The 26,010-nt window shown below is 42.7% G+C and overlaps 1 protein-coding gene across 2 annotated transcripts in view; it reads right to left on the bottom strand.

Moving 5' to 3' along the window:
- Cse1l (chromosome segregation 1 like) overlaps nt 1-20,606 on the bottom strand; it is a 35,230-nt gene extending 14,624 nt beyond the window's left edge. The window contains exons 1-13 of one of the 2 annotated variants that reach the window (XM_069989960.1): nt 20,492-20,606; nt 16,765-16,860; nt 16,374-16,516; nt 14,316-14,417; nt 14,103-14,248; nt 13,707-13,797; nt 11,997-12,104; nt 10,116-10,208; nt 7,078-7,245; nt 6,839-6,968; nt 5,419-5,484; nt 2,482-2,684; nt 2,007-2,091 (exon numbers count right to left, since the gene is read on the bottom strand). In XM_069989960.1, the coding sequence (XP_069846061.1) occupies nt 2,007-2,091; nt 2,482-2,684; nt 5,419-5,484; nt 6,839-6,968; nt 7,078-7,245; nt 10,116-10,208; nt 11,997-12,104; nt 13,707-13,797; nt 14,103-14,248; nt 14,316-14,417; nt 16,374-16,516; nt 16,765-16,849 (1,420 nt within the window). In that variant the 5' untranslated portion in view covers nt 16,850-16,860; nt 20,492-20,606. Of the gene's footprint in view, nt 1-2,006; nt 2,092-2,481; nt 2,685-5,418; nt 5,485-6,838; nt 6,969-7,077; nt 7,246-10,115; nt 10,209-11,996; nt 12,105-13,706; nt 13,798-14,102; nt 14,249-14,315; nt 14,418-16,373; nt 16,517-16,764; nt 16,861-19,938; nt 20,038-20,491 lie in introns of those variants that run through there. The other variant, XM_069989961.1, reaches the window with a different exon arrangement.
- Nucleotides 20,607-26,010: the final 5,404 nt, after the last annotated feature.

The following is a 26,010-nucleotide window of genomic DNA, read 5'->3' as shown; positions in this document are numbered from 1 at the left end:
GCTACTCAGAACGCTGAGATCTGAGGACTGCAGTTCAAAACCAGCCCAGGGAGGAAAGTCCCTGCGAGACTCTTTACTTTTTTTTTTGGTGGCACTGGTGATTGATTTAGGGCCTCATGTTTGCTGAGCAGGTGCTCTACCATTTAAATCATGCCCTCAGCCCTCTGTTTTGCCTTTTTTGTCAGTTGTGGGGCTTGAACTCAGGGCCTGGACACTCTTTCTGGAGCTCTTTCACTCAAGGCTAGTGCTGTAACACTTGGAGCCACAGTGCCACTTCCCGTTTTCTGGTGGTTAATTCCTGCCCAGGCTGGCTTTGAACCATGATCCTCAGATCTCAACCTCCAGAGTAGCTAGAATTACAGGAGTGAGCCACTGGCAACAGACTTGCCTCGTCTTTTGAAGATGGAGTCTGACTTTTCGGTCAAGCTAGCTTTGAACCCTGATGGTCAGTCTCCAGGGCAGGCAGGCTTACAGGGTTGAGCCACCAGTGCCTGGCTGCTGTGATTCATTTGCAGGTGGGTCTTGTTTTCTGCCTGGGTGTGCACAGCCCGCAACCATCCCACTTGTGCTTGTGTCACTGGGGATGAAGGACACACTGCCACAACCAGTTTGGCAAATTCTGTTTTGCCTGGGCTGGGTTCCAATGGTGTCCATCTCCCAAGGAGCTCAGATTATAGGCTTGGGCTACTGTTTTATTCACTTTCACCATAATATTATTATATATGTTTTAAGCACACATAATCCTATGCTTAATGCTGATTGTATAAAATATAAATTTTAGGAACTAAAGTATGTGTGTAATATAGAAATATATATTGATTATACACATATATAGCTCATACCACACTGTCTTCTAGCCCTTCTTCCCAAATAAACACTTTTCTCATTTTTGGCTGTGCTGGAGTTTGGACTGAGGTCCTTGAGCTTGCTACGGTCATTCAACCCTTGAACTGCACCCTGTCTCTTTTCATTTCAAAGGGAATCTCATATGTTGGGGCCAGCCTGGATGACAATCTATTACACTTACCACATAGCTAGGATGGTCACAGATAAATGCTACTGCACCCAGTTTTTTGGTTAGTCGTGGGGCTTGAATTCAGGGCACGGGCACTGTCCCTGTGCTTTTTTGCTCAAGGTTAGCCACCGTGCCATTTCTGGTTTTCTGGTGGTTCACTGGAGATTAAGTGTCTCATGGCCACTGGGCACTGGTGGCTCATGCCTGTAACTAGCTACTAAGGAAGTTGAGATCTGAGGATCACTGTTCAAAGCCAGCGTGGGGGGGGGGGGGGGGGGGGGAAAGACTCTTATCTCCAATAAGCTACCAGAAAACCAGAAGTGTGGTGGATCAAATGGTAGAGTGCTAGCCGTGAGCTGAAGAGCTCAAGGGTAGAGCCCAGACCCAGAGTTCAAGCCCCACCACTGACAACAACAACAACAACAAAAAAGTGTCTCATGGATTTTCCTGCCTGGGCTGCTTCTGAACTGCTATCCTCAGATTTCAGCTCCTGAGCAGGAAGGATTATAGGTGTAAGATGTGACCAATGACAAGCAGTAATACATTCTTTACCAAAAGTAGTTTCAAACCCCAGTAACACCAAAGTTAATCTCAATTGGGAAAGAACTGAGGAAGACATTTGACATTTAATTCTGTTAAAAAAAAAAAGCAAGGAAGACAGAAATCAGTTTTGTAAATACCATAGTAACTCTACTTTTGTCATGTTATTTATTTCAGAGTATTATACTGCAGATAACAATTGCCAGGCACCAATGGTTCATGCCTATATGATCTTAGCTGGAGGACCCTAAGTCAAGACCACTCTAGGAAGAGAAGTTTATTAGACTCTCTCTAAATAATTAGCAAAAGAAAGCCTACAGCCATGGCTCAAGTGATAGAGCACCAGCCTTAAACACAATGCCCTGGAGTTCTAATCCCAATACTGTAAATAGAAAACAAAAGTTACACAAATAGTGTTATAAGTTATATAAAGTAACTTTCAAAAACTCACCGTTACTTGATTTTAAATCAGGGAGGATATGATTCACAAAGAACTCAGTCAGGTTTACAAGTTCATTGGCTTGTGTAATTCCATGCTGAAAAGCAAATTTATAACAGGCTAAAATACAGGTAATGAAATAAACACCTGTATATATTACACATATCAGAAATTTAAGCATGTTAGAATACCACACCAAAAAGTGAGGATAAACACTTCAAACAGAAATTCTTCACATATACAACACTATCAAATAATAGAGAATATCCCTACACTGAACAGCTAAGTTTAAATTAAGTCAATTAAATTTAAATTACACAGCCTCATTTAAAGTAACAATAGTATTAGTTAACAAACAAGTGCTTAACTCATTTACATTAGTTCTCTTTGCAAAATATAAAAATTCTGATCAGAATTAAAAGGTTGCATTATCAGATTATGTCATTTTGAATTCTACAGTTACCAACTTCAGGAAGAAAATATTTACCTTTTGTGTTTGGGCTTTTGATGCCAAAGAGGTCACCAAGTAAATGGCTGCATCTTTATGCTTCCAGTTGACAGATGGGTTTTTAGCATACTCCTGGAGCATGGAATTAACATAACCAGAGAAGATTCCTGTCACAGGTCCCTCAAAAAACTTGCATAATCCCCGGACCAGGTCACAGGCAGCCCTCCGTCTAGTATCAATATCTATAAAATAAAAAAGGATCATTTGAGGCCAGGCACTGGTGGCTCATACCTGTAACCCTACCTATTCAGGAGGTTGAGAACTGAAGATCAGTTCAGTCAGCTCAGGTAGACAAATATGAGACTTATTTTCAATTAACCAGCAAAAAGCTGGAACTAGAGGTATAGCTCAATGATAGTATGTTACGAGTGTATGCACCAGGTTCAAACCCTGGCACTGGCATACATGCACAAGCATGCATGTCCACATACACACAATTTCTTGGGAAAGCTGGGCATCAATGGCTCACACCTGTAATCCTAGCTACTTAGGAGGCTGAGATCTGAGGATCACATTTCAAAGCCTGCCGAGGCAGGAAACTCCATGAGACTCTTATCCCCAATAAACCACTCAAGAAAACCGGAAGTAGCACTGTGGCTCAAGTGGTTGCCTTGAGCTGAAGAGCCGAGGGACAGTGCCCAGGCCAAGAGTTTAAGTCCCACAACCAAACTCCCCACCTACCCCCCCAAAAATTTCTTGTGATAAAAAAGCAACCATCAAGCTGGGTGCCGGTGCCTCACACCTATAATCCTCTATCTTAGGAGGCTGAGATCTGAGGATCGGTAGTTCAAAGCCCAGGCAGGAAAGTCTGTGAGACTCATCTCTAGTAAACCACCAGAAAACCTGAAGTAGTGCTGTGACTCAAGTGGTAGAGCATTCACCTTGAGCTCAAGGACAGTGTCCAGGCTGAGTTTAAGCCCCATGACTGACATTAAAAAAACAAACAAACAGGAAGTGGCGCTGTAGCTCAAGTGGTAGAGCGCTCGCCTTGAGCTGAGGGACAGCTCCCAGGCCCAGAGTTCAAGCCCCACGACCGACAAAAAAAAAAAAAAAAAAAAAAAAAAAAAAAAAAAAAAAAAAAAAAAAAAACAACCATCAACCAAGTGAACCAATTCATAAGAAATTTCCAAATTATTTGATTGCTGTCAGCCACATGATGAAGGTAATGTTTTCCCATGTAAGAAACACAAAATGAGCCGGGCGCTGGTGGCTCACGCCTGTAATCCTAGCTACTCAGGAGGCTGAGATCTGAGGATCGCAGTTCAAAGCCAGCCCGGGCAGGAGAGACTGTGAGACTCCTATCTCCAATAAACCACCAGAAAACGGGAAGTGGCGCTGTAGCTCAAGTGGTACAGCGCTCGCCTTGAGCTGAAGAGCTGAGGGACAGTGCCCAGGCCCAGAGTTCAAGCCCCACGACCGACCAAAAAAAAAAAAAAAAAAGAAACACAAAATGAGAAACAAACTGAAGGTCATATAAATATCATAAACAATAAGACAAATGAGCAAAGGAGCAGGAGAGACTTCTCAGAAGAGATAAAAATGGTAAAGAAATATATGAAGAAATGCCCAACATCCCTGGCCATAAAGAAAACACAAATCAAAACAACTGGGATCCCATTCCCACCCCAGTTAGATTGGCCAACATCATGAATTCAAACAACAAATGTTGGTGGGGATGTGGGGGGGAAAGGAACGCTACTGCACTGTTGGTGGGAATGTAAACTAGTAACAACCCTCTGGACAGCAGTCTGGAGGTTCATCTAAACATAGATCTCCCTATGACCCAGCCATACCACTCCTGAACCTCTATCTAGAACATCACTTGCACATCTATGTTCACTGCTGCACTAGTCACAATAACCAAGTTATGTAAACAGCCCAGATGCCCTCCAATAGATGAGTCAAAAAAAATGTGGCACCTATACCCAATGGAAGTTTATTCAGCCATCAGAAAGAAAGGATACACTTGGGAGATGAACTCCAGGAAATGGAAACAAGGTTTTTTGCTTTGTGGTTGTTTTTTATTTTTTTTACCTTTTTGCCTTATTTATTCATTGATCTGTCTTGGGGAGGGAAAAGGGGGCACAAAAATGGCAGGAGAAAGGGTGCACAAATGTAGCAGTGGTACTCATCAGACACCAGGTTGAAAATGAATTATACAACCTATGAGTGGGAAAAACAGGAGGGAAAAACTGAGATAAAGCAAGGAAGGGAAGGGGTGACATTGTCCAAAAAGAAATACTTTCATTACTTGACTTACATAACTATAACCCCTCTGTATATCACCTTAATAATAACAATTAAAAAAATTTTAAGACAGTATGTTTTGACTCCCTCCCTGCTTTTTTTGCAATGCTAAGGACAAAATCCAAACCTAAAAGTTTTGTTTTTTTTTTTTGTTGGTCGTGGGACCTGAACTCTGGGCCTGGGCACTGTCCTTCAGCTCTTCAGCTCAAGGCTAGCACTCTACCACTTGAGCCACAGTGCCACTTCCAGCCTTTTCTGCTTATATGCTGCTGAGGAATCGAACCCAGGAACTACCACTGAGCCACCTTCCCAGCCCCCCGTTTAAAAAAAAAAGCCATGAGGTTTCAACTCTGCGCCTGGGTGCTGTGGGTGCTGTCCCTGAGCTCTTCATTGGCCCAAGGCGAGCACTCTACCGCTTGAGCCACAGCACCACTTCTGGTTTTCTAGTGGTTTACTGGAGATAAGAGTTTCACAGACTTTCCTGCCCAGGCTGGCTTTGAATGGTGATCCTCAGATCTCATCCTGCTGAGTAGCTAGGATTACTAGCGTGAGCCACCGGCAACCAGCTGAAAGTACTCTTATCCTAGTCTCCACCCTTCCTATTTACCAGAAAGAGAATGACATTAAACTGGCTTGCAAGAGCCACATATACAAAAGCAAAATACATACCAGATCCTTCCAAATCTCTTCTTATGTACTCTTCAGAATTGTCCTCAAATGCTTCTTCATCAGCAGCTGCAAAGAGTTGATATTTTAAAATAACCCATTAAAAAGACATGTCATGTCACTCCACATCTAAGTAGTACATGAGAGCATAGAAATGCTGTTCACAGCATTCTTTCCCATCTATGACTACTTTATTCTTAATCATCCCTAGAGAAGCTAATACACCATGAAAAGCTATTAGATAAATCAAACAGTTGTGACATAAGACAGTATCCCCCCCAAATCAACTTTCACTCCAACTGTTAAAAGCTTTTTGTCAGATAAGAACAATGAAAACAAAAGAACTGCCAGGGACTGGGAAGGTGGCTTAGTGGAAGAGTGCTTGTCTAGGATGCATGAAGACCTGGGTTCAATTCCTCAGCACCACATAAACACAAAAGGCCAGAAGTGAAGTAGCACTGTGGCTCACGTGGTGGAGTGCTAGTCTTGAGAAATAGAAGGTCAGGGATAGTGGCCTTGAGTCAAGCCTCAGGACTGGAACAGGGAAGGGGGAGAGGAGGGAGCAGAACACAAGAAAACCAATTATCAGCCAAGTACTGGTGGCTTATTACCTATCATCCTAGCTATTTAGGAGGCTGAGATCTGAGGATAGCAGTTCAAAGGCAACCTGGGAAGGAAACGCTTATCTCCAGTTAACCACCAGTAAAAACTGGAAGTGGCGCTGTGGCTCAAGTAGTAGAGCACTTGCTTACCTTGAGCTGAAGAGCTCAGGGACAGTGTCTAGGCCCAGAGTTCAAGCCCCACGACCCACAAAAAAACAATAAAAAAACCCTATAATCATCACTTGTTAAGTCATTTCAACAACAAAACAGAGCAGACAATACTTAGATGAAGACAACCTCCATGAGTGTAAACAAAACCTCACACTATACTGTTGTTAATGTCCTGGCATTCCAGGAGGAAGCCTGAGCCTCTGCACCCTCCAGTCACTACTGGCCCTCGTGACTGTGAGAAGAGGGATGGATACGAATACCTGCTCCTGACCTGTACACAAACACAGTGGCCTTCAACTTGGCATGTAAAAATCACCTATTCTGAAGTCAACTATTTCAAAACAGCTATTCACTTTGGTGAAACACTGAACCAAACAAAAGAAACCACTAAAAGTATCCTAATTTGAGATCCTGTATTTTCCAGATTCATTAGGTCATTTTAAAAGTCTTATTTAAATTTTGTTAAATGAACCCTGCATAGCATATGCCTTCTACACAAGCCACAATTTCTGTCCTGCCTGTCTGGAAGCAGATTTACAATAATCCGATTCATAAGTTTCATTTAGTAATGACATTCAACTACATATTACAAGAAATTCTATGCTAACACCCTTTAAAAAACTGAAACCTTCATACTTGGCCATAATTACCTCTAAATTCCATGTTAGGCACAATAACCTTCTCACAGATACTTGTCAGCGTGTTCTGGTCCTCAAACAGATTCTTATAATGAGGTCTTTCACAAACTGAAGCCAGAAATTGAATTGCATTACTTACCAACTGAAACAAAACATAAAAATAAGAATATCTTAAAAGCAAAAACCAAACAGCTCATCTACAGTAAATACATAGGCAAAGAATCTCTTGACTGTCTCCACCATCATCTTACCAAATCATATTTAACTTCTTGGCCTGTTGTAACTAGTAAGTTCCAGATGGCTGTGACAAAACGAGGCAGGTACCGTTGAAATTCTTCATCATATTTTTGTGCATAGAGTGCAGCATTATCACAAATCTGGGACTTTAAAAGCTCCAGTAAGCCTGCTTCCTCTTCATCCTCATGTAAACAGAAAAGAGAAAACTCAAACATACAACTTAAAGACTAAGAGACAAGAAGAGTTCTGCTAAAATCCCAAATCCATTAGTGTAAATTACATCTGTGCCAAAGCAACCTATTCAAGTCTTGCAAAGGTAATGCTACAGGATTTTCATAAACAATACTATGGTATAATAAATGCTCAGTAAACTACAGTCCAAATCTGGCCTATCCCTATTTTGGGCAGTTTTCATTCATTCTTCATGTGTATAATTATAGTACTACCTGCTGCTTCCACATCACAACTGTAAAGTAGTTAAATCAGAGCCTGTGGCCCACAAAACTCAAGTGTTTACTCTGGTCCATCATAGAAAAAGTTCACCAGTCTAAACTATGCCAGTGAATTGTGCCAAAAAATTCCAAATTAGAAGAGAGAAAAACAACTCCCTTACACCTTGTTCAAAACATAAATGTAAGGGATGATACACAATGAGATAACACAAAGTTAACCAGGCAAAGAGCTACCTATAAGAATTTTGTGAAAAATTTCCTTTTTACTTAAATGTAAATGTAAAGCAAAAGTTAATTCTGCCAGGTATGATGGCATATGACTACAGTCCCAACACTTGAGATGCAGAGACTCAGGAATCACAAGTTTGAAACCCTTCTCAAAACTCTGTGGGCTGGGCTGGGAAGGTGGCTCAGTGGTAGAGCGCTTGCCTTGCATGCCTGAGGCCCTGGGTTCGATCCCTCAGCACCACATAAGCAAAAAGAAAAAAAGCCGGAAGTGGCACTGTGGCTCAAGTGGTAGAGTGCTAGCCTTGAGCTGAAAAGCTGAGGGACAGTGCCCAGGCCCATAGTTCAGGCCCCACAACCGGACCCCCCCTCCCAAAAATAAAAAATCTGTGGGATAGTTGGGCACTGGTGGCTCATGCCTGTAACCCTAGCTACTCAGGAAGCCAAGATCTAAGGATCACGGTTCAAAGCCAGTCTGGGCAGGATTTGGAGACTCTTATCTCCAATTAACCACCAGAAAACTACAAGTGGCTCACCGGCTCAAAATGGTAGAGTGCTAGACTTGAGCAGAAAAGCTCAGGGATAGCACCCAGGCCCCAAGTTCAAGCTACTCGACTGACCAAAAACAATCACTGGACTCAAAGGTCACTCACATACCAGTACTAAGAATGCAACAAGTAAACAGAAAAGCTTCATTTTCTGAGAAGTATCTTTTTTTCCCAAGAAGACTGAAATATTACTTTCAGAAGCTACATTTTTGTTCCCTTTATACTTAAGTCAAATTTAACACTAAATCAGGTATGACAAAATCACAACCTGATCTAAATTTCAATTAATTTTTTTTTTTGTGGTCGGTCGTGAGACCTGAACTCTGGGCCTGGGCACTATCCCTCAGCTCTTCAGCTCAAGTCTAGCGCTCTACAACTTGAGCCACAGCGCCACTTCCAGCATTTTCTGTTTATGTGGTGCTGAGGAATCGAACCCAGAGCCTCATGTATACGAGGCAAGCACTCTACCACTGAGCCACTTTCCCAGCCCCTCAATTAAATTTTTTTAGTGCTGTAGTATTCCCAATACTTCATGGTTTTGTCTCCTAAAACAAGTAAGTAGAACAAAATGAGTGCTGTAGGATGAAAAGTACATAATCCAAAACCAAGACCAGAACTTTTCCCAAGCTGTGAATAATAATTTTAAGAGTCTACTTCAAACTCATGCCTGCAATCCTAGCTACTCAGGAGGCTGAGATCATGGATGATCATGGTCCAAGACCACCCTGAGCAGAAAAGTCTATGAGGTTATTATCTCCAATTAACCAGAAAAAAGCCAAATGGTAGAGTGCCGGCTGATGCAAACTGAACAAGCTCCATGCTGAATTCAAGCCCCAGGATCAACAACAAAAGACAAATTTAAAAAAACAAACAAACAAAAAAAAACACCTTGCTCATGTAACTGTAACCCCTCTGTACAGTATTTTTACAATTAAAAATGTATAAAAAATCAAAATAGAGCCGGGAGCTGGTGGCTCACGCCTGTAATCCTAGCTACTCAGGAGGCTGAGATCTGAGGATCGCGGTTCAAAGCCAGCCTGGGCAGGATAGACCGTGAGACTCCTATCTCCAATAAACCACCAGAAAACCGGAAGTGGCGCTGTAGCTCAAGTGGTAGAGCGCTCGCCTTGAGCTGAAGAGCTGAGGGACAGCGCTCAGGCCCAGAGTTCAAGCCCCACGACCGACAAAAAAAAAAAAAAAAAAAAAAAAAAAAAAATCAAAATAGAGGCTTATTGTTTTATATGTGTATGTAAATACATTTATGTATGTATGAATGAAATACCATAACAAATCCCCTTGGTACAAATACATACAAAGAAAGTAAAACAACCTCTGTAAATACCATTATGAGGCAAATGAATGAATATGGTTAAAATAGTTGATTTGCGTATTTTAAAATATAACAATTAAATCTGCTGTAATTCTTTTAGAATGGGGGAAGGAGAGGGAATTTATTGTATGCACACATGGAAATATCACAACAAATTTCTCGTGCAATTAATACATGCTAAATTGTAAATAAAGAAGCTACTGTGACAGAAGTTTAATTTTAGTATCTTCAAAGATTAATTGTATTTCAGAAACTATAAGATAGCTTCATCTATTTATCATAAAGCCAACAAGAATTTCTCTGTATAGCTACATATGGAACAAGCAACAGAAGCAAATTCTGCTTGCATTAGTGAGATTTATCTGGTAACAAAGAGTATTATTTTAATTAGGTTTTTAGGGCATATCACAGTAATTTTGTGGGTGCTGGGGATCAAACCCTAGGCTCTGAGCTAAGCCCATGCAAAAAGCTCACTCACAAAGCACTGTAATACTCACATCTGTTTGTAGAAGCTTATTATCCAATGTCAACAAGGTGTGAAAATTATTCATCCAAGTTTCCATATTATCTTCAAAAAATTCAGGAAGATCCTAAAGAATAATCACTGACTTGAGACTTTTGATTAACAAAAATGTACTATAATAAATTTCCACTTCACCAAATATTCTACATATGCCTATAGGCCAAGTCCAATTTACTAATCTGAGCACTATCCACTGTAATAATTCTTTGCTTTGGTGGGGGTCTGTGGCAGCTGAGTAGTCAATTTGACTTTGGTCTCTGTATGTCTTACCACACATCAACCCACCTGTTTCCTGTCCCAACCTAGATCTACTTATTCTTCAAGGTCAGCTAGGACCACAGGAAGCATAACAAAGCTCAGTGCTTACCAACATACCCTCTTTCCTTTCTCTTTCCTAAGATAACCATCACCCAGATTCAAACTCATGGCCTATGTAGCTGCTCCTCTCCCATAGCATTAATCCTTTATCACGTTCCTAGTGAGGGACAAACCCACTGAGAGTTTGGCCTCCTTCCTCTGGTTTCCCTGGCTTGTTATCAAGTGCTTCATTTCCTGACTTCTCAGAAGGTATAAGCAAAAGCAGTGGCAATCATTTACATAAGAATTTCTCAAATGGCTGTGCATCTCTGGCTCTACCTAAGAGCACTCAATCTGCTTTTAGGGATATTGAGTCCAGGTATTGGGGAGAGTAAGTACAGGTATTGGCTATGAATAGTGGAAAGGCAAAATCCTCCTTCTGGCAACTTGGTGTATGTAGCAATAAGTGTTAATTACTATGATGTTCTTGATCCAGAAGCACTGAATCTTATTGATTCAAGATCAGATAAAAATAGTCACACCTGTAACCCTAGCTACTTGGGAGGCTGAGATCTGAGGACCGAAGTTTGAAGCCAACACTTAACCACAGACATTAACCAAATGGCTAGAGCACTAGCCTAGAGCAAAAAAGCTCAGGGGCAGTGCTTTAATCCTAAATTAAAATCCCAGAATCAACACAAAAGAAAAAAGAGGCAGTTAAGAAAGTGGCTTATCAGTAGAGTGCTTGCCTTGCATGCATGAAGCCCTGGGTTTGATTCCTCAGTACCACATACACAGAAAAAGGGGCGCTGTAGCTCAAGTGGTAGAGTGCTAGCCTTGACAGAAAGCAGCTCAGGGACAGTGCCCAGGCCCTAAGTTCAAGCCCGAGGACTGGCAAAAAAAGAAAAAAAAAAGAAAAAGAAAAAAATGGCTGGAGGTCACTATCTGACAGCAGGGTGACCAGACATCTCCTAACTCTAATAGAGTTTCTATTCAGTGTCTTTGGTTCTAAGCCTGGTAGTTGACCCTGTGTACAATTTATCCAGGGTCTCAACCAAAATATAATCCCCAGTGCCAATATCCATGAACAAAGAAAGGAAGGCCTCAGAAATCTGATTTCTCAGTACTTGCTAGTAAAATAATGTTTAGGATGACTCTCAAAGGGTGAGCCAAGCTGGGCGCCAGTGGCTCACACCTGTAATCCTAGCTACTCAGGAGGCTGAGATCTGAGAATCCCGTTCAAAGCCAGCCTGGGCAGGAAAGTCCATGAGACTCTTATCTCCAATTAACCACTCAGAAAACTGGAAGTGGCCCTGTGGCTCCAGCTGCTCACCTTGAGCTGAAGAGCGCAAGGATAGCGCCCAAGGCCAGAGTTCAAGCCCAAAAAAAGGGCCTTCTTGCTGGAAACAGATGTGACTGTCTTTCATAAAACATTTATTCACCTCTGAAGGAGAACACCATGGATAAGGATATGAAGAATATGAATCAAAATCTTTTTGTTCAGCAAACCAGTTATGTGGACCTCATATTTAACATTAAAAAAATAAAAGAAACTTACCTGAAAGTTTAAACTATAGAATAATTTTGAGATCAAGATCAAGGAAGAAAACAGAATCCTCAAAGCAGAGGCATCATTAGCATGGGTGCTGCACAACTCAATGGTAGCCTTAGGAAGAAAGTTAGGAACATGGTTTTACTGTGGCATAAACGTAGCTCACTCATCTTAGCAAAACAGCTTTGTGCTATGCTCAGGTTAACTCATATTTTCTACAAAATGTGGCTTTTAAACAGTGGCAGCTAAGGCTGGGAAGGTGGCTCAACAGTAGAGTGCTTGCCTCACATGCATGAGGCCCTGGGTTTCCTCAGCACCACATAAACAGAAAAGGCCAGAAGTGGCACTGTGGCTCAAATGGTAGAGCATTAGCCTTGAGCAGAAGAGCTCAGGGACAACGCCCAGGCTTAGAGTTCAAGCCCCATGACCATCAAAAACAAAAACACAAATGGTAGCAACTATTAAGATATCCTAAACAATAAATTAGTGTGTATTTTTAACTTGTCCATAATAGCACTACTGAAAAATTCAACATTAATAATTTGAACTACATCATCACTCCAATCACCTGTGAGGTGTAGGTATAGGGGTGTGTGTGTGTGTGTGTGTGTTTGTGTGTATTACACAAAACTTTTAAATATGTTCTTAGTAAACGATTCCTCTGCTACTTGGTATTTAGCTTGTTTCCAATTGCTCATTATTCTATCACTAACAGATGGATTTATCTAATACAACTTTGTACATGCCTCTAATTTTCAAGTTTTGAGATTCTAGAAGGGCATTACTAAGGCAGCACACTTATGACACAGCCACACATTTAGGAACCCAGATTTTTATTAATAAGCTACTGGTCCTAAGAAGCATTACTTTAAGGAGGCAAACTATATAGAGAGGTATAGTAGCACACACTTGTAATCTCAGCACTTGGGAAGCTGAGACACAAGGATCTTGAGTTTTGAGGCTAGGCTGAGCTAAATAGTGAGACCCTATTTCACAAAAACAAATATAGCTGGGGATCATGCCTATAATTCTAGCTACTGAGACTGTAGTCCCAGGCAAAAAGTTCCCGAGAACCCCATCTCAACTAATAAAGCTACATAAAGCAACACATCCTAATATGGAAGCTAAATAGGAGGACCAAGATCCCAGCAACGTGGCAAAACGTGAGACTCTATTAAACAGAAATAATGAAGCCATGAGCCAGTGGCTCATGCCTATAATCTTAGCTACTCAAGAGGCTGAGAACTGAGGATTGAGGTTGGAAGCCAGCCCAGGCAGGGAAGTCCTTAAGACTCTTATTTCCAACCACCAAAGGGCCAGAAGTAGAGCAGTGGCTCAAGTGGTAGATCACTAGCCTTGAGCACAAAATCTCAGGGATAATACCTAGGCCCTGGATTCAAGCCCCAGGACTGGCACACACAAACAACAAAAATTGAAAGCAAAAAAAGGGCTGGGAGTGCCTATCAAGTGGTAGAGTACTTGCTTAGCAAATAAGTTCAAACCCCAGACGTGAAAAATGGAAGGAGGGGATGTGAGCAGGTTAAAAAAAAAAAGAGAAAAAAAAACTTAATATGTGTATAACAGGAGGGAATTAATTATACCATCTTTGAATTTCCTCCAAAGAAATGCCATTCAACTCTACTCTCTTAGAATTTATATTTAGGCAACTTAAAATACTAAGTAATTTCAAACCATCACCAAGAATTCATTCCATACCTTAAAAAGATTGGTCAAAGGCAAAGCAAAGGCATCCAGAACAAGTTTAATTTCAGTCCATAACTCATTTGACTTAAATTCATGGCGATATCTAGAAAATTAAAGTAGGTAAATTTACAAGTTATAGTCTACTTATTTATGCCTTCAAAGACAGTTGCTGATTAGACACCTTTGACCATATGGATTTCTGAAATTAAAAGGAAATTCTTGGTCTTCTTTTGAAAGGAATCAAGGATCTTTCACAGGCAATATGAAATAAACATTGTTCTTGAGAAGAAACAAACACAATAATGAACTGAATGGCTAGGTAAATATATTCAGAATAACACAAAAATACAACTATTAATACAAGTAAATAGATAGTATGTCAGAAGAATCAATCTATATTGTCAATACCTTTTAAATAATGAATGTGCTGTACGAAGGACTCCATTAATAACATGGAAATCTCCACTCTGAAAGCGATTCACCATTTCTGTCAACAAATCAGGCCATTTCTGAGGGAAATCTTCTCTGCCAATAATGCTAATGGCATCACTCAACTGGGGAGGACAAGATTATTAGAAGAGAGCCTTAGAAGGGAGCTCCCCTTAGAAGCAAAATACTTACCTGCTTCTGGATCTGCTCTGGGCTGCTAAGCATCAAATGCACAATGTTGGCTTTAATGGCTACTCGATCAGCTTCACAAATTTTGTTTGGTTCATCTTCAACCTAAAAGCAAAATTATCAATGAGCAAGTAATATCAAATTCATAATTCTAGCCAGGCACTGATGGCTCATGCAAGGAACCCTAGCTACTCAGCTTGAGAGCTATGGATCTGGTTTCAAAGTCAGCCCCGGCAGAAAAGTACATGAAACTTTTATCTCCAATGAACTACCAAAAAGCTAAAGTGAGATGTGGCTCAAGTGATAAAATGCTAGCCTTGAGCAAAAAAGTTCAGGGACAGTGCCCTGAGTTCAAGTTCTAGGACTAGCACAAAAATAAAAAAATTCATACTTACGTCCAAATATTGAAACAATAATTTTAATTCTCCAGTTTACTGAAAAAGAGGAAGGCAGGTTATTCCTCAGTCTCCTACATGATTCCTTCAAAGCACAAAACCTTTTCTCCTCATAAAACTGTAGTTGCCAGGCGCCAGTGGCTCACACCTGTAATCCTAGCTACTGAGGAGGCTGAGATCTGAGCATCGTGGTTCAAATCCAGCTCCTGCAGAAAAGTCTGTGAGTCTTTTTTTTTTTTTTTTTGGTGGGGGGGAAGAGGTTCCGGTCATGGTGCCTGAACTCTGGGCCTGGGCACTGTCCTTTAGCTCTTCAGCTCAAGGCTAGTGTTCTACCACTGGAGCCATTGCGCCACTTCCGGCTTTTTTTTATTGCTTATGTGGTGCTGAGGAATCGAACCCAGGGCCTCATGCATGCAAGGCAAGCACTCTACCACTGAGCACCTTCCCAGCCCCAATGTGAGAGTCTTATATCTAATTAACCACCAGACAACCAGAAGTGGCGCTGTGCCTCAAATGGTAGAGCGTTAGCCTTGAGCTAAAGAGCGCAGGGCCAGCGCTCAAGCCCAGAGTTCAAGCCCCACACAAAAAAAAAAAAAAAAAAAAAATCAATCAATGCAGTTATCTGACTTCCTGCTGCCAACTGCCAACTAGGAATTTCGGTTCTGGGCTCGTATGTAGTTCATGGCAGAGCACTGTCTACTGTACAAATCCTTGGTTCAATCCCCAGCACCACCGAAAAAGAAAAAATAAGATTTCAGATCCTTATGTAAACTAAGCAGAACATGTGAAATCTGATCTTTACCCTTAAGAGATACAAATGATTTATAGAACAGAAATTTTAATTAAAATCCTAAGGATTTCAGATTGAAACCAGACTCAGCAGAAGTCTTCATAAGTCCATCTCAAATCAATGAACAAAATGCTATACACTGGAGGGAAATAGTTCAGTTGGAAGAGTGTCACTCATGAGCAAAAAACCCAAGAGTTGGAAGCAGGAGGTTCAAGACCAACTCTGCCACATACACAGAAAAGTCAATCCCTTATGAAAAATTTAAATCTGAGGTTGAAGGTGTAACTCAGTGGTAGAGGACTTTAGGAAAAGGAACCTGTTGGTTTTTTTTTTTGGTCGGTCGAATTCTGGGCTTGGGCGCTGTCCCTGTGCTCTTCAGCTCAAGTTGAGCACTCTACCGCTTGAGCCACAGAGCCACTTCCGGTTTTCTAGTGGTTAACTGGAGATAAGAGCCTCATGGACTTTCCTGCCCCGGCTGGCTCTGAACCACGATTCGCAGATCTCAGCCTCCTGAGTAGCTAGGATTACAGGCTTGAGCCACCAGCCCCCGGCATGGAACCTATTTTTTTAAATCTGTGTTTGAATCTTTTGTAGTAGTTCAGCTAAATCTTACAAACACACAGTTATAAAATTATATATTCTCGGGGTTGGGAAGGTGGCTCAGTGGTAGAGCACTTGCCTTGCATGCATGAGGCCCTGGGTTCGATTCCTCAGCACCACATAAGAAAAAAGCCGGGAGTGGTGCTCTGGCTCAAGTGGTAGAGTGCTAGCCTTGAGCTGAAGAGCTGAGGGACAGCGCCCAGGCCCAGAGTTCAGGTCCCACAACTGCACCCAAAATAAATAAATAAATAAATTATATATTCTCAAAATACTTACTATCCTCCAGTTTCTTTTAATATAATTCTTGAAGGTTACTGAAGCACACACTTTGATGACATTGTCCTGGGACTTCTCCAGTAATGTTAAAAGTAACAGTGGGTAGTTCTGATTTCCTTCTACAGATTCAAGAAATTTCTCAGCTGTAAAAGAAATTTCCTTGTTACAAGGCTTGTTTAATTGGAGTTTTACAAGCTTTCCTGCCCGGGTAGAAAAATTGGAGAGATGTTTATCTCCAATTAACTACCAAAAGCCAGAAATGGAAGTATGGCTCAAGTAGAAATTACCATTTTGAACAACAACAAAAAAAAGTCAAGTGACAGAGCAAGATCATGAGTTCAGGCCCCAGTACAAAAAAAAAAAGAAAAAGAAAAATGATTTATTCTTTTACCGGGACGTCTGATGGCAGGATCAGGATCAAGGGTTTTCTTTAAATATTCTGTTAGTGTTTGTAAATTTGCATCACTGAGCTCCATTGTTGTAGAACCTAAAAGTTAAAAAAACAAAAAACAAAGTTCACATGAGTGGTCATGTAGAGGCACAGTGAGTGGTACGTACAAACTAGTCCTTTTATATTATTATCTGTGCCCTTCCCCAAGTCATACATTTGTGCCAGGTGTGTGCTCTACTACTTGGGCCACACCTCCAGCCTCATTTTTCATTTGTAATTTCCAAGTGGTTTCCTATTATTTCTGGGCCAGTCTGGAACTCAACCTTCCCTCTGTCTGGACACAGCTTGCACCAGCATGCCTAGCTGCTGTGGTTTTGCTAGCTAGGAGAGCAGGCATACAACACTACCCAGTCACTGGTTATGACAGAGTTCTGTGAAATTCTTTTTTACCCTAGCTGCCTTTAAATAATGAATTCCTCAATCTCTGCCTCCCTATTAGCTAGGATATGAATGCAATATAAATCACTTAATAGGTACATTTGTTTCACTAATGAAATATTAATGAGCCGGGCGCTGGTGGCTCACGCCTGTAATCCTAGCTACTCAGGAGGCTGAGATCTGAGGATCGCGGTTCAAAGCCAGCCCGGGCAGGAGAGACCGTGAGACTCCTATCTCCAATAAAAACCACCAGAAAACCGGAAGTGGCGCTGTAGCTCAAGTGGTAGAGCGCTCGCCTTGAGCTGAAGAGCTGAGGGACAGCGCCCAGGCCCAGAGTTCAAGCCCCACGGCCGACAAAAAAAAAAAAAAAGAAATATTAATGATAGCAGGTGTACATGCCTGTAATCCCTGTTTTAAAGAGGCTGAAAATGGATGATCTTGTTTGAGTTTAAAGCCATGCTGGGCTACACAGTAAGATCCTGTCTCATGCCAGGTTCTGGTACTAGCTTCTCAGGAGGCCGAGATCTGAGGATTTAAAGCAAGCCCAAGCAAGAAAGTCCATGAAACTTAACTCCAATTAAACACGAAAAAAGCCAGAAGTGGAGCTGTGGCTTAAGTGGTAGAGCGCTGACTTTGAGCAACAAAGCTCATGGACAACGCCCAGACCCTGAGTTCCTATGTTCAAGCCCCAGGACTGACACTTAAAAAAAAAAATTCTGTCTCAAGCCCTAAAAGCACAATATCAGTAAGAATGTTATAATCCCTAAAAGTTAAAGTACTAGAGTCTAGTCTTAGATGTTAGCTAAAGGACCAGTATTTATCAGAAAGCCCTTTTTATATTCTTTCAGTGATAAAGTCTCTAAAACCAAACATCAGTTGAGCATTCCTATACAAAAACCAGCAATCTGAAATGTACTGAAATCTAAAACTTTCCAATTTTAAGGCTGGTCATCAGTGGCTACTACCTGTCATCTTAGCTACTCCACTTAGCTAAGATTTGAGGATTAAGGTTTAGAGACAACCCAGATAGACACATTTGAGATTTATCTCCAATTAACCAGCTAGAAGTGCAGGTGTGGTTCAAGTGATAGTACCAGCTGAGCCAGAGTGCAAAATGGAGTTCAAGCTCCACTACTGACAAAATCCACCCAAAACTAAAAAATACATACCATAATACATATTTGCCTAAATCCAAAATTATTTTCTTTGGAGTAGTACTTGGTTTTGAACTCACAGCCTAGGCAGGTGTTCTACCACTTAAGCCATCTCTCTAACCTTAAATCCCCAAGCTTGTGGATTGAATGACTAGACCTAAGCCTAGCTTTTTCCTATAAGCCCTAAGTTATAGATGAAAGTATCTGGAATAAAAGCTTTGCTTTCCAAGACTATCTCACAAACATTCATAACATGCAATAATCCAAAATTTGTGCTTTGCCACATATGTATATATATATATACATATGTATATATATCTTCTACCTTATAGAACCAAATGAAGCCTTCCATTTAAAAGAGGGAAAGATCCAATACATGAAAACCATCTATGGTAAACATAGCCCATCACTTCAACCTACCCTGGTTCTAATGAAAACAATCCACCACTTAAGTCAAATGCAAATCCATCCATTGCATTCAAAGTCCTGGTCTCTGAATAAGTCTCCCTAATCCACACATGAGCAACCTGAATGTTCCTCAAATATTCCAAGTTTGTTTTTGTCCCTGAACACTGACATTTCATTTTTTCTGCCTGTCATGTTCTGTTCTCTCACCTCTCCCTGGATGGACTCCCTCAAATGTCACCTCTTCAGCACTCTGTCATAAATTATCCAATTCATTCATTGTGCTTTTTTATTTGCCCACCAGAATACAGGCTCATAAGGGAAAAAACCTTGCAGGCTTTTGTTTCTTCACTCTATTCCCAGAAATCAAGTAGATGTTCAATAAAGTTATTAAATGAATAAAGAACCAAGTCTAAGCTCAGAGCAGTGCTTGCTCATGTGTAGAAGAGTTTCCCTGACCCGGCTCCCAACTAGAGAAATCAAAGTCATCAGAAGGGTACTGATGGAAGGGGCAAGACTAAGTTAACACATCAAGTGGGAAGCACATAAGAAAGGCCAGAAACCTGATAGGGGAGGACTGATCCTTAGCTCAAAGTGAGGAAAGAAGGAGAGAAATCAATGGAGTCCAAGAAATAGGTCCCTTTCTGTGCTGCACTGAGGCATATGCGTGCATCAACCACGCGCAGGTCAATGGCAAACTGCAATAAGCAAAAGGAAGACAGACAGGGTCCTTGTGCTCAAAAACCATACCTAAACAGTTGACAAAGTAATAAACAGTAATTGTAGATAGGGTAAATGATAAGGAGCAACTGAAAGTAGTGTGATGACCGAGTAGATGGCCAGCGAAAAGGTCTTCACAATGAGGGTGTCAGCCTTGCAAAGACCGAAGTTGGCAATTTCCGAGCAAAGGGCGGGCGAAGGGCACCGATCCGACGCGCTAAGGTAGGAGTGAGCTTGGAATATTAAAAGACACCGTTTTTGCAGGAAGGGAAACAGAGGTTTAGGGCTGGGAGCGAATCTCAGGGATAGAGCGCTTGCCTAGCAAGTTCGAGCGCCAGCACTGCAAACTAAAAAACAACAACAAAAGTAAGAAATGCAGTTTCTCAGACAAAACGACTAACCCTACATTGCGGTGCTGGAGCGACCTAATGCCAAAGCCTAGGCTCTCCCAACGTACCACTGGACACGTATGAAGTCCCCGGTGCACAAACGACTCAGCAGAGATCGCGAGGCCCAGTTCATTCGGGGAGACTGACGCACCGCGAGACCAGAGAAGGGCGCGCTCCGGGAGGCACGGCGCCGGGAACCGGGATCAGGCCCGAGACCGCCCCGACAGGGACGAGCCGCGCACCGCTCTCCAATGCGGAGCCCGTGCGGTTGCGGGATCCGGCGCGCCGAGGACAGACGCGCGGCCTCCCGGCCGCCGGCGCCGCCAATCAGCGCGGAGCTGGACGGGAAGGGGCGGGCGCTCGGAGGCTCGCGTCAGGCCGCGCCGAGGCCGCCCTCGCCCCTCACAGGCCCCGCGGCCTCCTCACCCGGGCCCGAGGCTGGAACGCCGCGAGGGGCGGCGAGGCCCGGGCTGAGCGCGCCGCCGGAAGCTCGGGTCCGCATCCCGCCGTCGCCAGAGGCGCGGCCCTCGCGTCCACCCGCTCACGAGTGCCTCCTATATCCCCTCCCTCAGCCGCGTCCCAGGAGCCACCCGGCGAGGCCGTGCTCGCCCCGCGCCTCACCTCGTGGGGATACGGGGACGGACAAGGGAATCCCAGCTGCGAACTGTAGCCGACACAACCCGCTGCGGACGCCACTCCGCCTCACATTCAAACCCCAGCAAAATGGCGCGGCGGCGAGGCTGCAACCAGAGCGCATGTGCGAGAGGAGCCGCGGCGGGGGGCGGAGCCAGGGAATGCCCCGGCCCCGCCCAGGATCCAAGAACCAATCGGAACTAGAGTGTTTTGCGCTGACGTCATGAGGATTTTTTTGCCCTTTGACACCTCCAACAGACTTCTCAATCCCGGGGTTTCCAGAGGGGAAGGCGGATCGGGTTTCCGACCGCGGGGCCGTGTCTGGCTGCGGACCGAGCTCAGAACCGCCGCCAGAGGGAACTTCCGGTCCCTCATTAGGCTTCTGTTTTACAGGTAGAAGAGAAATAGCCGGGCTCCGGTGCCTCATGCCTGTCCTCCTGGCTACTCAGGAGGCTGAGATCTCAGGATCGCGGTTCAAAACCAGCCTGGGCAGGAAAGTCCGTGGGACTCTGACCTCCAATAAACCACTGTGGCTCAAGCTGTAGAGCGCTCGCCTTGAGCTGAAGAGCTGAGGGACAGCGCCCAGGCCCCAGTCCAAGGAAAAAAAGAAAAGACAAAAGAAATTTCAAACCGGGCGCCGGTGGCTCACGCCGGTAACCCTAACTACTCAGGAAGCTGAGATCTGAGGGTCACAGTTCGAAGCCAGCCATGAGACTCTCAACTCCAATTAGAGCTGGTGGCCCAAGTGGTAGATCACTATCCTTGAGTGAAAAAGCGCAGGGACAGCAACCAGGCCCCACAACCAACACACAAAAATAGGTAAATAAAAATTCAGCTCTGATAGGCAGAGACTTGGAAAGTAAATGGGTGATCAGGGAAGCCAGGTGATCAGGAATGCCCTTATCAGGACAACGCTGGTCAGCGAGGAGACAGCTGCCTGAAGGTCAGACTGGCAAACTCCCAACTAGATAGGGCCTAGATTGAGCCAGAAAAGCAAACCAGGTGATGTAGCCCTCTAAGTCAGTGCTTAGCCATTCTAGCAGAATATATATATACCATATACATAATATGTAACAATGTAATATAGAATATTATTTGCATAAGTATATATATTTATAGGATAAAGGCTGGTCCTCTACTACTTGAGCCATAGCCCCATTTTCAGCTTTTTTGCTGGTGAATTGGTGAGTCTCAACTCTCCTGCCCACCTGACTTCAAATTGCAATCCTCAATCTCATCCTCCTGATAAACAAGGATTACAGGTGTGAGCCACTGACATCTAGCTCCAAGTTCCTATGTATTTCTGCATAGGAACTTGAAAATGATGTTAGTACTATGCTAAGTGTATGTTCTGTCCACAGGGGACAGTGATCCCCATTTTCTACCCTGGTTCATCTGTTCTCCAGCACATCGAAAACAGCCCTGGTGTGATGTGAGAAAAGTGTCTTTTCTACCAAAGTATATTGCTTCCTGTCAGTCTTGTGAAAATTATTTTTCAGCAAAGTTCCTGCTTTGGCCAAGTGGCTTAGCCCTTGTTGATTACAGTTTCTTTTTTTTTTCTTTTTTATTGTGAAAATACCGTACAGAGGAGTTACAATTACATGGGCAAGATAATGAGTACATTTCTTATCAAGCATTGTTTCCTCCTCCTTTGTTTTCCCTTCCCATTCCTTCCCATCTCTCCCCCCGATATTTCCCTCTCGTCCCCCCCCACCAAAGTTTTAAAGTTCATTTTTCGACATAATGACTTGTACATCTCATTCTTGCAATGGGTCCACCTGTGTCCCTATTTAAAGGATTTGTTTTTTCCCTTCCCCTCCACAAATTATACCAACATCAAATACAATGAAAGCAGGGGTTATATTGTGGGAGATACATTTTCATTATATCCCTTTCCTACTGCACTTTAAGACATCCTATTAAAAGCTCCTTGAAAGCCGGGCGCTGGTGGCTCACGCCTGTAATCCTAGCTACTCAGGAGGCTGAGATCTGAGGATCACGGTTCAAAGCCAGCCCGGGCAGGAGAGACCGTGAGACTCCTATCTCCAATAAACCACCAGAAAACCGGAAGCTGTAGCTCAAGTGGTAGAGTGCTCACCTTGAGCTGAGGAGCTGAGGGACAGTGCCCAGGCCCAGAGTTCAAGCCCCATGACCGACCAAAAAAAAAAAAAAAAAAAAGCTCCTTGAAGCCAGGTGCTAATGCCTCATGCCTGTAATCCTAGCTTCTCAGGAGTCTGAGATCTGATGATTATGGTCTGAAGCTAGAGCCAGGCGCCAGTGGCTCACACCTGTAACCCTAGCTATTCAGGAGGCTGAGATTTGAGGATCCCTGTTCAAAGCCAGCCCAGGCAGGAGCACTCACGAGACTATCTCCAATTAACCACCAGAAAACTGGAAGTGGCACTGTGGATCAAGTGGTAGAGCGCTAGATTTGAGCTGAAGAGCTGAGGGATAGTTCCCATGCCCAGTGTTCAAGACCCATGACTGACCAAAAAAAAAACAAAAAAACTGGAAGTGGTGCTGTAGATCAAGTGGTAGAGTACTAGCCTTAACCACAAAGAGGTTCAGGGACAGCGCCCAGGCCTGGAGTTCAAGCCCTAGGACCAGGAAAAAAAAGAAAAAAAAAACAACACAAAAAAACCACCTTGAATTTTAGTTACATCCTGTTAATTAATCCTTGTCCTTTTTCAGATTGTGAACCTGAGCCCAGCCAATCCAAGCAGAGGGGCAACGCCTGCTGAGTTAGAGATTAAAAGGGAGCAGCCTGTCTACTCTGGGTGCTCACTTGCCAGATTTTAGACAGAGTGAGTGCATCCTTCTGCAGCAGTAAATTTTGCCATGCCCAAGTTCCTTTCAGGTGGTGCCCTTATTTCCTTTTTTTTAATTATTAATTTACTTTGTTATTATAGAGGTGATATACAGAGGGATTACAATTACCTGAGTCAGGTAATGAGTATATTTCATTTTGTACAGTGTCTTCTGTTCCCTCATTCTCTCACAGTCCCTCCCTCCCATCTCTACCCATGAGTTGTGTAGTTCATCTTTATCAATGTCCACTGAGCTCCACTGGTACACTTTTTCACCTGGTGTCCATAATTCTTTTTTTTATTTTTTTATTGTGAAAATACTGTACAGAGGGGTTACAATTACATGGGCAAGATAATGAGTACATTTCTTATCAAGCATTGTAGCCTCCTCCTTTGGTGTCCATAATTCTTATGGGGCACCCCAACAGCCTAAGCCAGCCAGCCTGCCTGCCTGCCTGCCTGCCTGCCTGCCTTCCTTCCTTCCTTCCTTTCTTTCTTTCCTTCCTTCCTTTTTTTTTTTTTTTTTTTTTTTTTTTTTTAATTTTTTTTTATTGTAGAGATACTATACAGAGGGTTACAGTTACATGAGTGAGGTAATGAGTACACTTCCACTTCCTCTTGAACATTGTTACCCCCTCCATTGTTTTCCCCCTACCATCCCCTCCCTCCCTCCCTTCCCCAAGGTTCTTTTTTTTTTTTTTTTTTTTTTTGATCGTGATTAAGTGATTACTTAATTTCCGGAAATTCACAGTATTGTGGAATAATGATGCTCATTTAAAGTCACAAGTTCATTCTAACTTTCCTGGAGCAAATTGTCTATCACAGTCTGTAATATATAACGGTGCTCATATGTTATATACCATATATGTGATCAGCAGCATGGGGATATTTAGTAGTGGTTCAACCAGATGAGTGGGAGTTCTTTGTTTCTTAAGTCCTGTTAGTTTTGTCATATCACCTAACATTTTGGATTCATCATCCACTTATCAGGGAGACCATGTACTGTTTGTCTCTTCGTTCTTGGCTTACCTCGCTCAACATGATTCCTTCTAGCTCCATCCATTTCCCTGCAAATGCCATTATTTTGTCATTTCTAATGGCTGCATAATATTCCATTGTGTATAGATACCACAATTTTTGGATCCATTCATCTGTGGTGGGGCATCTAGGTTGTTTCCATATCCTAGCTATTGCGAACAGTGCTGCAATAAACATGGAGGTGCACGTGTCCTTGTATATTGGTTCCTGTTGTTCAGGGTAGATGCCTAGAAGTGGTATGACTGGGTCGTAAGGGAGGTCAATCTTTAGCTTTCTAAGGACCCTCCAGACTGCTTTCCAAAGTGGTTGTATGAGTGTACATTCCCACCAGCAGTGTAATAGCGTTCCTCGTTCTCCACATCCCCTCCAGCATTTGTCGTTGGCTGATTTGTGGATGTGGGACATTCTGACTGGGGTAAGGTGGTATCTCAGGGTTGTCTTTATTTGCATTTCCTTCACCACCAGGGATGATGAACATTTCCTCATGTGTTTCTTTGCCATTTTTATTTCTTCATTTGAGAAGTCCCTCTTTAGTTCCCTTGCCCATTTAGTAATTGGTGTGTTGGGTTTGGGAGGGATTAGTTTCTTGAGTTCCCTGTATATACAGGATGTTAACCCCTTGTCTGATATATTGCTGGTAAATATTTTTTCCCAATTAGTTGGTTGTCTTTCTAGCTTGGTTGCGATAGCTTTATCTGTGCAGAAGCTTTTTATTTTAAGGTAGTCCCATTTGTCGAGTCTCTCTCCAATTTGTTGTGACCCTGGGACTCTGTTCAGGAAGTTCCTTCCTGTGCCTATTAGTTCAAGTGTCTCTCCTACTCTGTCCTGCAGTAGTTTCAGAGATTCAGGTTTAATGTTAAGGTCTTTAATCCATTTTGAGTTGATGTTGGTGCATGGTGATAGGCTGGGGTCCACTTTTAGTTTTCTGCATGTGGCTGCCCAGTTTTCCCAGCACCAGCGGTTGAAGAGGCTGTGTTTCTTCCATTGTATGTCTTTGGCTCCTTTGTCGAATATCAGCTGGCTGTAGGCCTGTGGATTTATTTCTGGATCTTCTATTCTGTTCCATTGGTCTTCGGGTCTGTTTTTGTGCCAGTACCATGCTGTCTTTGTTATTATAGCTCTGTAGTAGAGTTTGAAGTTCGGCATGGATAGCCCTCCCATATTGTCTTTATCCCCTAGAATTGTTTTGGCTATTCTAGGTCTTTTGTTGTTCCATATGAATTTTTGGACTGTTTTCTGTATTTCAGTGATGTACGTCATTGGGATTTTAATAGGAATTGCGTTGAATTTGTATATTAGTTTTGGAAGTATTACCATCTTTACTATATTAAGTCGGCCTATCCAGGAGCATGGGAGGTCTTTCCATTTCCTAGTGTCTTCTGCAATTTCTTTCTTTAACTTTTTATAGTTCTCATTAAATAGTTCTTTTACATCTTTGGTTAGGTTAATTCCTAAATATTTTATTTTTCGGGAGGTTATTGTGAATGGGGTTGCTCCCTTTATTTCCCTCTCTTCCTGTACATTATCAGTGTATAGGAAGGCAACTGATTTTTGTGGGTTTATTTTGTATCCTGCTATTTTGCCAAAGTGATTTATGATTTCTAAGAGTTTGGGGATGGAGTTTTTGGGATCGTGGAGGTATAGTATCATGTCGTCTGCAAA

The sequence above is a fragment of the Dipodomys merriami genome, unplaced genomic scaffold, assembly GCF_024711535.1.
Source record: "Dipodomys merriami isolate MVZ:Mamm:240054 unplaced genomic scaffold, mDipMer1.0.p SCAF_39, whole genome shotgun sequence".
Classification (NCBI taxonomy): domain Eukaryota; kingdom Metazoa; phylum Chordata; class Mammalia; order Rodentia; family Heteromyidae; genus Dipodomys; species Dipodomys merriami.
Note: the sequence above shows the minus strand (reverse complement) of the source record. Positions and strands in the feature narration are given on the sequence as shown.